Source organism: Lactuca virosa, chromosome 5 (genome assembly GCF_052849685.1).
Source record: "Lactuca virosa cultivar CGN04683 chromosome 5, Lactuca_virosa_CGN04683_v6, whole genome shotgun sequence".
NCBI lineage: Eukaryota > Viridiplantae > Streptophyta > Magnoliopsida > Asterales > Asteraceae > Lactuca > Lactuca virosa.
In genome coordinates, this window is record NC_136430.1 from 316,932,830 (window position 1) to 316,948,139 (window position 15,310).

General features: G+C 35.0%; 1 protein-coding gene across 1 annotated transcript; it reads left to right on the forward strand.

Annotated features, from left to right (window-relative positions):
- The first annotated feature begins 10,064 nt into the window (after positions 1-10,064).
- LOC145115679 (peroxidase N1-like) lies at positions 10,065-11,267 on the forward strand. The gene is made up of 3 exons (XM_079052029.1): positions 10,065-10,466; positions 10,595-10,757; positions 10,849-11,267. The coding sequence occupies exons 1-3, from the start codon at positions 10,065-10,067 to the stop codon at positions 11,265-11,267; spliced, it is 984 nt and encodes a 327-aa protein (XP_078908155.1).
- Positions 11,268-15,310: the final 4,043 nt, after the last annotated feature.

The following is a 15,310-nucleotide window of genomic DNA, read 5'->3' on the forward strand; positions in this document are numbered from 1 at the left end:
GAAATCATTAGGCCTTAGGATAGGACCCATTAGAAAGGCTTGGGCCCAATTTGGAAAGTTGGGCCATAAGTGGGCCATAATTGGGCCTTGAGGGCTATTAGCTATTGGACCATCAAAATGCCAATCATTTGGACTGGAATAGGTGGTTGGGCCTTAAGATAAGCCTATATAGAGGTTTGGGCCCAATTTGGAAAATTGTGACATGTGTTGGGCTTTGGTCCATGGTTTGGCTTTTGGGCTTTGAATTGGGCCTTGAATTAAATAAAGCTGAGTTAGGGTAAAGTAGTCTTTTACCCCAAGTATAGAGTGGTGGTTATGTGTTGGAACCCAATTATTAATTTGGGTATAGTTTGATGTTGACAGTTCGAGAATCTGTCAACCAGCATGGGGAGTTTTATCTGCGGGGCTTCAGCAGTGTCAGGTGAGTCTTCTCACCATACCAATGGGTCTAAGGCACCAAGGCCGACCCATTTTATGATAGTTGGTATACTTGTTATGTAGAGGTGTGTGATATATATATATATATATATATATATATATATATATATATATATATATATATATATATATATATATATGCGTGATATGCTGTAGAGATAGCATTTGTGGTTAAGGGTAGAGATAGCCTTTATGGCTGATGGTAGAGATAGCCTTGTGGTTAATGGTAGAGATAGTATTTGTGGCTAACAGTAGAGATAGCTTGTATAGCTAATTGATATGTGCCAATGGTAGAGATAGCTTTTATAGTTATTTGATATGTGATATGTGGCAGAAGTAGCTTTTATAGCTAATTGATATGTGCTAATGGTAGAGAGAGCTTTTATAGCTATTTGATATGTGATATGTGGTAGAGTAGCCTTTATAGTTGATTGATATGTGATAACGGTAGAGATAGCTTTTTACAGCTAATACTGTAACGCCCGTGTTTCTAGGATAGGCATTAATATTGACATAATGGTCTAAGTTAACCTTTGTAACTCATTTAGAAGAAATGAAAAGGAATTATGTGAATATTATGTGAATTATGTGTTTTATGCTTAATTATTAGGGTTTAATTAATTAAGAATAAAAATGAGCGTCAAAAAATAAATTTTAGATAAAGCCGATATCTATTAAGAAACTTGTAGTGGGCGTGACAAGGATTACGGATATATAAAGAATGCCGAAATCCGAGTTATAACGAAGAAGTTATGACCTGTCGAAGTTTCACGATAAACCGGCACGGTGCCGAATGTCGTAAAAAGTGAGTTTTTGATAAACTACTTTTTAGCCTCAGTGATCTAAACGAAACTCGTAGTGTTCGTTAAACCGAGAGTATGTATAAAAAGAACACCCAAATCTGACTTCGTATGGCGAAGTTATGATTTTTCGAAGTTTCAGCTTAGCAGTAGACAGCTAAAAACTCGAATTTTAGATCGAGTGATTTTTAGCCGACACGACCTAAATGAGAATCGAAGGTCTCGTAAATAGTAGCACAACGGTAAAAAGTCTGACGAAAACGGACGTCGGATGAAGAAGTTATGAATTTTTAACGGATTTCCTGTCCCGGTCTGTTAAAAATAATAATATAAAAATTAAAGTCAAAATTAGCCGACAAAGTCTAAACGGAAGTTGTAGAGCGTAATTTTACCTACGCGTGCATATAAAGAACGTCAAAAACGGAGCTCGTATGCGAAAGTTATGGATTTTAGAAGTTTTTGCACAAAAACCGAGAAAATTCGCATAGTCACAATTGCCACGTCACCCTCGCTTAGAATGTGACACGTGTCCGAAAATCTGTGACTCATGCGAAGCCACGTGGCGAAGCTGCTGAGTCATCCGAGCACATGGCCTTATCCGAAGCGGTCCAGTAGCCATGCGACACGTACCCTCTTAGCACGAGACCGAACCCTCGCTGACTGCCACGGTGCCTAGGCTTCGGACCAGTAGACCTCGGTCCAATAGGAGACTGCCAGCGAGCCTTCGCAGGTGCGACCCACATGCAGCCCTTGTGCGAGCCTCCTCTGCGAGCCGTCGGATCCGCGGAGCGTGGCCACTTCTCAGCCATTGGATCAGGAGCTTCGGCCCCTATAAATAGGAGGGTGCGAGACCTCCCGGGTATACTTTGAAAATTTGTCATTTTTAGCCCTTTTTCAATATTTCTTTCATCCTAACTTCCCCCAAAGCCCGGGTATCGATTCTAACACCCGAAATACGCCACGAAGTGCCCGAGAAGCCTGGAAAATTTATCTTTTCGGTTTTGAAGCCCGACCCTTCGTAGAGCCCGGTTTCTCAATAAAACTCTTGGTTTTATTAGAAACGATCGTTTTAGGAAACGAATTGCTGCCCAATTTTCATTAAATCAGGTGAGTGTGTAGTCACTTTCACCTTACACATAGATATGAAGTATTTTACATAAAATACGTATTGTGTGAATATTTATTGTTTGTTTATTTGAGTTGGATGTTGAAGGTGTGATTTATACATGTTTTTAAATAATTTAAACTGTATATGTATTTTTATCTACAAAAATGTTGGGTAAAACATGGGTAGATGAAATAATGGGTGTGTGATGAAAGGTGAGTTGGATAAAGGAGATGATCAGTAATATTGATCATGAGTTGAGGGTGAGTGGTGAAATTTGAGAGAATCACTTACCCAAAATGTTGGCCCCCGTCATTCAGCAGAGTATGGATGACAACCCTGACTATTCTAGACAGTCTGTGGAACACTAGCAGGCCCGCAACCTGTAGGTGTAATGAACTATATGTTCATTTGATGTACTCTAAAAACCCATTGACATGTATTGCAGGGGGGAATACCTGTAAATAATACTGTCGATAAATGAGAGCTATGGATTTAGCACATGTTGAATAAACCTTGGCAGCTATGGACTTAGTGCCTGTTGTATAAACCCTGGTGATGGTGTGACCTTGTGCCTATTCCTTAGGATGAATCCTTAGGAAGGAGTGATAGTTGAATCTTAGGGTAAACCCTTAAGAAATTAATAAGATAATGGGGTTGGGGTAATTTGGTTGATTGATTGATGTTTAAGTACAATAAATTTATTTATTGTAGGTTGAAAATCCTATATGCTCACCAGGCTTCCAAGCCTGACTCACTCAGCTTTTTATGATTACAGGTAGTGGACCCCGAGCATAGTCAGATGATGATGATGAGTGATTTATGGATTATAGGCCAGTAGTTATAAATAACTGTTGTAAGGCTTATAATGTCTTGTTTATGCTTTTGATCTGTATCGGAACATGACATCCCGAGGTTTTAATATAAAAGGAAATTATATATTTCTTAAAGAAAGGTTTTGACAAACTTTTATCATGCTTTGTTTTTGGGGACCAATTCCGCAATATCTTTTAAAAAGATTCTCTGACTTTATTTTAAAAAGCATAAATTAAATCGGTCTTTTCTGGCCGAGAAATTAGGGGATGTCACAAATACGATATGTGTTATGTGGATTGTGTGTGGGGTATGCTCTGGGGGACTCACTAAGCTTTGTGCTTACGGTTTACAGTTTTGGTTTCAAGCTGCATCGATTTGGAAATGAAGGGCTCATATTGATCGCAGTGCACACACCTATGCTTTCCGCAATGAATGGTTTTGGGACGAACTCTGATAATTATTTTACTTAATGATGATTTGGAATGTTTGAAACAAATGGTATCAATGTTTTAGCTATATTAAAAATGAAATTTTTACCTCTGATTTTTGGGTCGTTACAGCTAACAATCAGTCGATCTAAATTTTGATTTCTATGTCGCACGCTGTTGTACTGTGTCGCATTGAAACTTCGAAAAATTATAAATTTCTCATACGAAGTTAGATTTTGATGTTCTCTATATGCACGTTCTTGCTTTTATTATTATTACGACTTTCTTTTAGATTACTTAGGCTAATAAGCAGCCCATATAGGGTTGAACGCGAAACGTCGACGAATCATAACTTCTTCATACGAAGTTAGATTTAAACGTTCCTTATATCCCTGAGATCTTCATCACGATTACTTCAACTTTCATCAAGGCTATTCATCGTAAATAATATTTTATTTTTAATGTTTATTTTAGCCCTATTTATTAACTTTTAAAATATGTTTTTATACAAATATTATATACACACAATATTCATCCAATTTTCACGTACATAATATATAAACACATATATTCAAATAATTCTTTTTCATTTATTCATAAAATGTTACAATCATCGATCGACGTAAATACATCTTTTATAACTAATGTCTAACGAGAAACATGAACGTTACAAAAGACCTCGTAGTTTTCCAAAAAAAAAAAAAAACAAAGGTTTAACCTCATTTGTAGGTTTACCGGTAATCTTTTGGTAGTTGATGAGTTTTTTTTTCGAAAAAATACCTAAGTTTTTTTTTCCTTAAAAGCTCTTATATTAGAAAAAAAAAATATTGTTTTGGCTCATAATTTGGATGTTCATGTTTATGATGTTGGTGGTTTTCAACAAATAACATTTGTAGACTCTTTCTAGAATAATGAGAAATATTGTTGTGTTAGATTCTTATTGGAAAAATGAATATTAAAATCTATTTATAGGAGGCTAAAAGATTGTTGCATGTGAATAATAACGGTCTAGGCTAAGGTAATATTTTATATTGTTTTAGAATCAAACAAAAATAAAACTCTCAACTTCAATCTGTAATTTGGGCTTTCATGTGATTCGATCCATAATAATCTTATTAGATTTTTGAGACTCGTTTTTTTCCATCAATATTTTCCATCAATAGACATATCAATAATAACATTGTCAACAAACAAAATTCTTAGCCATTACATTTGTATTCATTTCCAAATTAACAGATGTAGAACCTTCCGTTAGAAAACATAACATAGAACCTTCAATCTCTAAATTAAACCTTCAGTCTTCAAATTAGAAGATGTGGAACCTTCAACCTCCATAATAACATACACAAAGTCATTTTTGATGCGATATATCCTAGTTAGTAGAAACATAACCGTGTTTATGTAAAAAAAGTATATTAACTCCACACGACTTGAAAATGTCAAACAAATTTACATATAGCGGTGCAAGCAAAAAAGAGAAACTTTCAAATATCTAGCAAATTGTTAACCTCAAAAAATAAAATAAAATAAGGTCAAATATATACAAGAAGTCATATAATTACAAAATAACGTTTAAGAACCAAGTTTTTAAAACAATTAATAATCTAACCTATATTCTTTCTCTCGATCGAATCACAATTTCTAGCAAAATTATGTTTCAGTTTCAGATAACATTCAGATAACAGTAATTCAATAAAGAGCAAATGACACATATGTCGTGGTTAACACTTTTATTTGGTTTTAGTTCAACAAATATTATTATTTATTTTTAGGATTTTTGTTCAACTTCTAGACTTTAATACACATATAAGGGATCGAAATTAGGAGTTAGGAGTTAGTCAATGACGATGACATCCATAGTGGTCAGAAGTTAGTCGAAATTAGACTTTATACACATTTGGTCACTGAGTTTTTTTTTTCGTTCACATTTACCCCTTCAACTTGTTAAACTGTACACATTCAGTCCTTATGACCGGTTATTCCAGGTTAGCCGGGAAATATGACTTAATAGGGTAATATATTTTTCATTTTTTACACATTTAGTCCTTAATATTTTTGTACATATTTAGTCCTTAACATTTTTTTGTTTCAAAATAAGTCCTTTTTTTGTACTAATTCAGTACTTATGAATAATTTCTTTAGGTTTTTCTCACGACATCTTACGTAGGACAATCATTGATGAGGTGTTTGGGGTTGTTGATACTTATGTCCAACTTGATCTCGACTGCTTGGTTGCGTAGGTCTTGTGGTTTGGCTTAGGTCTTGTATTTTGAACATCGTAACTTCTTCATACGATATCAGATTTTAACGATCTTTATATCCACGTGTTTATTTTTTGAGTCTACTAGAACTTTCATTAAGATTACTCCGTTTGAAATCTTATATATTTTTATTTACGATTTTATAAAAAAAACATTCATACATGCATTATAAAAAACGTATGGACAGGGACAGACGCAGGAATACATAGTAGGTATTGCCGAGATGAAATAGGTGTTGCCGATACATGAAAAATAGGTATAAACGAAAAAAAATCAAATTTTTTTCCACTACGAACAGAAAAAACAGGTGTTGTCGGTGCAACACTGGGACCATGCTAAATCCGCCCTCGCGTATGGATATAAAAATCGTAAGTAAAAATTTATTATTTTTTAATGGGAGTAATCTAAATGAAAGTTGTAGTAGACTAAAATACGAACGCGTTGATATAAAGATCGTTAAAATTTAAGATCGTATGAAGAAGTTATGACGTTCAGAACACATGACCTAAACAACCAAGTAGTCGAGATCGCGATAGATATAAGCATCAAAAGCCTCATATACCTCATTAATGAATGTCTCACATAAGATTTTGTGAGAAAAACCTAAAAAAATCATTTATAAGTACCGAATGAGTAAAAAAAATGACTTATTTTGCAGGAAAAAAAAATTAATGACTAAATGTGTGCAAAGTGTGAAATATATTACTCTATTAAGTCATTTTTACCGGGTAACCTGGAGTAGCCGGTCATAAGGATTGAATGTATACCGTTTAACAAATTGAAGGGGTAAATGTGGACGGAAAAAAAAACTCAGTGATCAAATGTGTACAAATCAGAAAATATATTACCCTTTTAAGTCATTATCCCTTATTTTTATCAATTTTAATACACATATAAGGGATCGCAATTAGGAGTTAGTCGATGACATCCACTTTGGTAAAGACAACTTACTTTGGAAACTCGACACAAACCAATTTCAATGATTCCATCTTGTTATCGAGTGTAACGAAATCAACGTTTATGAGAAAGTATACTAAGTTTCTATGATGTTCTACATTTACATAGTCTCGGTCATAGTGACAGGGGGGGTCCTACACCTGAGGCTCAGCAGTATCAATTATCAAAGACCGGTTTTCTAGTATTTAGTACATTTTTTGTATTTAGCATCAATTCTCAGAGATCGGTTTTCCAGTATTTAATATCAAAAGGCTTCTAGTCTAACCATATTCGATGTTTCCCTCCCATTTTGAGGTTGAGGATTCAAGTCCCGCAATGGAGATATATGAAATTAAAAAGTAGTTTAAGAATAGAATACATTTGTCGTTTAAAAAACAATACCTTGATTTTTCGTAGTGAAAAATCTTTGAAGGATCTTGCATCTGACATATTTATGATGGTCCATCTTTAGTGACAATTTTCCAATGGAATTTACGTCTAAATTAGTATCAAATTCCATTACTCAACTGGTCAACTCTCTGTAAATTGCAATATGAAAAACTATAAATAATATTTAAATCTCTATCTCTCTCTCTCTCTCTCTATATATATATATATATATATATATATATATATATATATATATATATATATATATATATATAGATTTGTAAAAATAAGTTTTTAAAAATTCCAAAAACGAAATTCTCCAAAATCCAAAAAATTTTAAAAATACTTTTATTCACTATACAAGTGGATTTATAAAAATAAGTTTTTAAATTGTTTATATTTTATAATAGATATTTTTGTTAATTATTTATTTTCAGATTGCTCACACTCCTACCTCTTCACGGTACCTCCTCCACGATAGTGTGAGCTAAGAACAGCTCCGAAAAGTGAGGCCTACTTATTTGTTTTTTTAACAACACTACTAAAAAAGTAAACTATGGTTGTCGAAATCCAACCCCTTCGCTGTTCCTTTCCTAGTTTTTACTTTTTTTTTCATTCTAAGGGTCGGTCCTAAGGTTTTTCATGCCCAGGGCGAAATTGCATAATTATGTCCCGTTTTCATAAAGTTGAACCACAAAATACCAGTGATATATTATTCATAGAAGTGCTTGCATTCTTGTGATTATACTCTAAAGTTTGAAAAATTAACATCTAGAGTTGTAAACACCAACTCTATTGTCAAATCAAAATTTTAGTGTACTCCATATGAAACTCATTATCTTTAGCATCTTCTTTTAATGTGCATCATTTCTCTCAAATATACAGATATACAAACCGATATGAAGAACTTATGATGTATTGATGTGTATAATCCCACACACAATGAATAAGTATTGTTGGTTTGTATAGAATTTCAAATCATCTATTTACTTTCTTGAAGTCTAGATGAACAATTCCCAAAATAACCAAACAATTATAAGTTAAATCCTTCAATCGGATTAAGAACTAAACGGTTATAAGCTAATGCTAAGCAATCAAAGGATTAAAATCTTGAAAAAAAACTTTAACATTCTAGCGTTCAACCAAAAAAAGTCTAAAGACAAGCATATTAATGTTAAACAATTGATAACCAAAACTGTAAATACAACTAAACAAATATGAGGTTAATTTTTTTTTTTTTGATACAACCTAGCTCATGTAGTGACTACAAATGTGTTTCAGTTGAATACAAAAAGTGGCGGCAGATACATCATTCACTCGAATACAAATGTGTTTTTGATATAAAAAAACAAAAAGATACCAATGTTTAGAGCTGTAAACGAACTGAACGTTCAGCAAACTGTTCGTGAACCGTTTGGCGGGAAGTTCGTTTATGTTTGTTTATTTAATAAATAAACGATCATGAACACAAATTCTCGTTCATTTAGTTAAACGAACGAACATGAATAATGGTCTCGTTCGTTCAGTTATGTTCGTGAACGTTCATTTATGTTGTTCGGTTACGTTCGCTCATATAATTTACTTTTATGTTTATATATGTTTAATTGTGTTTGATTAAATTACTATATTATATGTTTATTTATATTCATATATGTTTGTTTATTTTCGTTTATTTATGTTCGTTTGTTTATGTTCGTTTAACATGTTCACGAACATAAACGAACGAACATGAACAATGTAATTTGTTAAACGAACGAGCATGAACAATAATACTCGTTCGTTTAACCGTTCGTGTTCGTTTATTTGTTCGGTTAATTTAAACGAACGAACTTGAACAAGCCCCATTTGTGTTCGTTCGGTTCGTTTACAGCCCTGACAATCTCTCTAAAAGCTGGAAAACACATTTGGACTTAATTTCGCTCAACCACACAATAACTCCGGATGCTAAGCTACACTCTGAATTAACTCTAAAATCTTTATTATAATAAGAACAACCCGCACACAATAATCACGAGAAGGAGATTAGAAGGTGATATTGTGCCTTTGCGAGTGAGAGACTAAAAGCTTAGATAATTAGATGAAGATTACAGCCTAACAAATTACAGATGATTATCGAAGTGGAGATTAGAGATGCTGATTTCGATTTATACCGATAAAGAAAAATCAGAAATCGCAAACACACAAGTTAACGTCCATTGCATCTATGAAATCTCCAACCGTCTGGCTAGGGGCGTAAATAATGGTGTGTCAATCCGTTTCCAATGGATCGGAATTTTCGACTTGTCTCCTCGTCTTCTGTTCTACCGCACGCCCAATTTACTTTTTGCCGCCCTCACTCGAATCGACTAGGGTAATAAAGATCTACTAATTTAAATAAATGGGCCGAAATTTTTACATATATCCATAATAGCTGGGCTCTGACTTATATAATTTTGATGCACTGGGCCAAGGCCCAAGCCGCCCAGTACCTGGGCCGGCTTTAAATTCATAATCCACAATTTGTGGCTCTCTCATTCTCATGACACCACTTGGAACACCCGGCTCCCACTTGGCCATTTGTTTAAGAAGATTCAAGTAGTTAACTATCTAAACTTAAGTTTCGTGACTGATTTTTTTTTTCTTTTTTTTTTTTCAACAAATTGATCCCCCTTGTCTTAGAAGTTTGCAAGTTTCTCATTCTGATTTCTTTGGTAGCAACTCCATACTTAAAACTAATTTGTATATTATTCTACCCATAAAAGGTTGGCTGGCACCCCGTGTATCATTGGCTATAAATAGCTTCATTCCCGACTATATATATGGTCATTTCTCATTTACTAAATCATAAACTTAGCGTCTTACATAATTATATTTGACGCATAAAAGGCTCAAAGGCTTTATTTTTATAGTAATGGAGGATTCTTTGCTCAAGAAAATCTCCATCTTGATCTTTGTATATTTAGCCAGCTTAACCAGCTTGGTACTAGGTCAAGGCACTCGGCTTGGCTTCTATAAGACCAGCTGCCCAAATGTTGAAGTTATAGTGCAGTCTGCAGTTTTGTCTGGTTTCCAAGCCAACCCCAGAGTCGCACCTGGTTTACTAAGAATGTTTTTCCATGATTGTTTTGTGAATGGCTGCGACGTATCCATCCTTATTGATGGGCCAACATCTGAAAAGACGGCTGTACCCAATGTCCCCTTGCAAGGCTTTGACGTTATTGATGCTGCAAAGTCTAGGCTCGAAGCCATCTGCCCTGGAGTGGTCTCTTGTGCTGATATTCTTGCTCTTGCTGCCCGTGATTCCGTTGTTTTGGTAATTGAATATAATAACATATTTATAGTTTATAGACATATATAGTTACGTAAATGTGTTTACTACATGCTCTAAAGAATTAAGAAGTTGCATGTTGCATGTTAAATTGATTTATGGACATCATGCAGAGTGGTGGAATCGGTTGGGAAGTGCCAACAGGACGTAGAGATGGATTGGTTTCACAAGCATCTGATGTTGCAAATTTACCTGCCCCTAATGATCCTATTAGTGTCCAAATCAGAAAGTTTGCGGATAAACAACTCAATATTCAAGACCTCGTTACACTTGTTGGTAAGCATATCAAAAAAATGTATATCGGTAATTACTACACAAAGCCAGAGTGTCAATAACAAATGAAACTAACAAAACTTTGTTTTACCAGGAGGACACACAATTGGAACTGCGTCTTGTGCTACTTTCAGCTACAGGCTATATAACTTTAACAACACCAATGGATCCGACCCAGATATCAACCAAGCATTCCTTCCGCAGCTTCGAGCACTTTGTCCCAATGGTGGTGATGAGTCAACGCGTGTGGGCTTAGACACAGGCAGCATTAACCGCTTTGACACTTCCTACTTTGAAAACTTGAGGAATGGACGGGGAGTTCTTGAATCCGATGCAAAGCTTTGGAGTGACCCGACTACCCAGAGGGTTGTTCAACAGTACGTGGGATTTAGGGGGCTACCTAGACTTAGATTCAACATTGAGTTTGGAAGATCCATGGTAAAGATGGGTAATACCGAGATAAAAACTGGAAGTCAAGGCCAAATCCGTAGGATTTGTACTGCAATCAATTAAGGATTTAAGGTTTTATATTGTCTATCAAGAAAACTTTGAATAATGTTAAATAAGTTGTTTATTCATCCTCCCTAATAAATAAAGAACTTTTTGCCACTTGTCAATTTCTTATGCATTTGGACACATGTAATTTTGTGGTTAATTCTTAAAAATTAATTTACACTTGTCATTTTGTGGTAATTTTTGATTTTCTTAATTAACTATCTAATTTTTAGGTTATAGAAAGTAATTAATGTGTCATTAATTTGTTTCCCTATATTTTCAAATTTTAATATGTTTCCTTCAATATATATAATTCAAAATTGACATGTTTTTTTAAGTTCATTGTAATTTTAGGTAAATGATCTATTTAAAAAAAATAATCATACTTTATTGTTTTTTATTGATATTTAATGTTTTCTTTAAAAAAATATATTTAAACTTTATATTTTCATATATAATTTTTTTTAAACAACCCGTGTAGTACACGAGATTCACACCTAGTTCTACATTATATAAGTATAACTAGTTTATAACCCGTGGAAACCACAGTTACAAAATTAATTAAATTTTCATAGTGAGAACTCAAAATTATTAATCAATTATTTTAAATAAATTATTAATTAAGAGATATTTTTTTAGTTATATAAAATTATAAACGTTAATTTAAATAAATACGTGAAATTATATCACCTTATAATTTGTATTAATTTTATTTTAATTTTATTATAATGTTATTAATTTAATGTAATTAGAGTGGAAATTTAAATTTTGAAATTTGAAATGAAGAATTAATAGGTTGAGAAGTGGCATACATTAATTAGGAGGCTTAATAGGGTGACACGTGGCAAAAGAAAAATAAAATATGCATTAATTAAGAGGCCTAATAGGATGACACATGTCAAAAGGAGATTAAAACTATTCTTTTATTAGAATAAAGGATGGTAAACACATGATTAAATGTAGTTAATGTCTCTTCCATTTCCATGCAATGACTTGGCAATAAATATAAGTTAATGACCTCGTCGACCATATCAACTTTTGCAATTTATCCGACCTCACAACATAACAATTACTAGTACTTTGTAATATTACTAGTATTTTACCCACCGCGCGTTGCGGCGACAGTAAAAAATTTAAGAGGTAAAAGTTTGTCGTTATTTGTTGAAAGTCGACGAAAATGTTGTTTCTATTTTTATTTCGTTTGAGTATATGCGTCTTCAGATACTACATACACAATATTATGTAGGAAAAGTTATATACATTCGTACATTCAAAAATGTTGAAAGTAGACGAAAATGTTGTTTCTATTTTCATTTCGTTTGAATATACATGTCTTCCGGTACAACATGCACCACATTATGTAGAAAAAGTTATGTACATTCATACATTTAAAAATTCAGTTGCAGTTTCGGGGGTACCAACAATTCTAGGATGTAGTTAAACACGAAAGTTTAAATAACGAGGGGATGAAAGTGACATTGAAAAAAGATCAAAGTTAAAAGGTAAAAGAACAACATTTAAAAAAACAAATGGTGGAAAATAAAAAGGTGAAAGTGATTTTTTAAAGACTTTAAAGTTAAAAAGGTAAAATGACGTTTTAAAAAGTAAAGAATGAGAAAACATCATTTTTAAAAGACAAAACTTCAAAAATGGTCCCTGTGGTTTTCAAAAATATCAAGTTTAGTCCCTAAGTTCAAAAAACCTCACAGATGGTCCCTGTGGTTTCAAAACTTTTAACAAATGGTCCTTTTCGCTAACTCTGTTAGCTTTTGGTCGTTAAGTGAAGGGTATTTCCGTCATTTCACAAAAGAGGGACCATTTATGAAGTTTTTTGTTATTTAAAAAAATATAATTATTTAATAAAGGGTCCCACCCTCTCTCTCTCTCTCTCTCAAAAGAACCCATCTTAAACTAGATCTTCACTTCGTCGATGAACTCAAATGCAAAAGGGAAATGGTGCGTCTTCTTCGTCTGATCGGGGAAGAACACGAATGGAAGCAATCAAAAATCGAGGGTACTAGTGAGGTTCAAGCAGATCACAAGGTGGGACTGAGAAAGGGTCCTCGGTCCTCATCTTCGTCTTCATTAGATCGAGAAGGCATTAGGCGATCGAAGGCAGTCAAAATGGTGGTCATGTGGCTGGCGATCGTGAGAAAGGGGGGAGGGGTCGTCGGCTATACAGGTCTGCTCCGATGGTTTCCTTCTTTCATTTTGCCTCATCGCCGGCCGTAACCCGACAGAAGGGAGACAGTAGCAGCATCTGTCGGTCAAGGGAATGAGGAGGTGTTCGAAGCTGCTTTTGGTCGTCTAAGGGAGAGCTGTCGGTGCTTTTCTCGTGACAGTTTCTTAGCAGTTTAAGCATTGCTAGGAGGCTGTTTTGGTTGTCGATGGTACTTGAAAATACAACAAGTAGGTGGTGGGTGTTGAATTAACGAAGCAAGGATTGAGATGGGGCTGGAACAGTCGAGAATCGGAGATGGAGAGGCCGACATCCCGTTTTTCCATCTTTCCTGAGCTGTGGCTTCAAGGGAAGGCAGAGAGAGAGAGGGGGGGGGGGGAGAGGGTGGGACCCTTTATTAAATAATTATATTTTTTTAAATAACAAAAAACTTCATAAATGGTCCCTCTTTTGTGAAATGACGGAAATAACCTTCACTTAACGGGCAAAAGCTAACGGAGTTAGCGAAAAGGACCATTTGTTAAAAGTTTTGAAACCACATGGACCATCTGTGAGTTTTTTGAACTTAGGGACTAAACTTGATATTTTCGAAAACCACAGGACTGTGGTTTTCGAAAATATCAAGTTTAGTCCCTAAGTTCAAAAAACTCACAGATGGTCCATGTGGTTTCAAAACTTTTAACAAATGGTCCTTTTCGCTAACTCCGTTAGCTTTTGCCCGTTAAGTGAAGGTTATTTCCGTCATTTCACAAAAGAGGGACCATTTATGAAGTTTTTTGTTATTTAAAAAAATATAATTATTTAATAAAGGGTCCCACCCTCTCTCTCTCTCTTTCTCTCAAAAGAACCCATCTTAAACTGGATCTTCACTTCGTCGATGAACTCAAATGCAAAAGGGAGATGGTGCGTCTTCTTCGTCTGATCGGGGAAGAACACGAATGGAAGCAATCAAAAATCGAGGGTACTAGTGAGGTTCAAGCAGATCACAAGGTGGGACTGAGAAAGGGTCCTCGGTCCTCATCTTCATCTTCATTAGATCGAGAAGGCATCAGGCGATCGAAGGCAGTCAAAATGGTGGTCATGTGGCTGGCGATCGTGAAAAAGGGGGGAGGGGCCGTCGGATATACAGGTCTGCTCCGGCGGTTTCCTTCTTTCATTTTGCCTCATCGCCGGCCGTAACCCGACAGAAGGGAGACAGTAGCAACATCTGTCGGTCAAGGGAATGAGGGGGTGTTCGAGGCTGCTTTTGGTCGTCTAAGGGAGAGTTGCCGGTGCTTTTCTCGTGACAGTTTCTTAGCAGTTTAAGCATTGCTAGGAGGCTGTTTTGGTTGTCGATGGTACTTGAAAATACAACAAGCAGGTGGTGGGTGTTGAATTAACGAAGCAAGGATGGAGATGGGGCTGGAACAGTCGAGAATCGGAGATGGAGAGGCCGACATCCCGTTTTTCCATCTTTCCTAAGCTGTGGCTTCAAGAGAGGGAGAGAGAGAGAGAGAGAGAGAGAGAGAGAGAGAGAGAGAGAGATAGAGGGTGGGACCCTTTATTAAATAATTATATTTTTTTAAATAACAAAAAACTTCATAAATGGTCCCTCTTTTGTGAAATGACGGAAATACCCTTCACTTAACAGCCAAAAGCTAACGGAGTTAGCGAAAAGGACCATTTGTTAAAAGTTTTGAAACCACAGGGACCATCTGTGAGGTTTTTTGAACTTAGGGACTAAACTTGATATTTTCGAAAACCACAGGGACCATTTTTGAAGTTTTGTCTTTTTAACAATAAGGGTGAAAAATATAGGTAGATAGATAGTTGAGGGGTGAATCAAATGGAAAATAATAAAATGGAAGGGTGGAAAAGCAAAAATATGGGTCACCGACTTTTC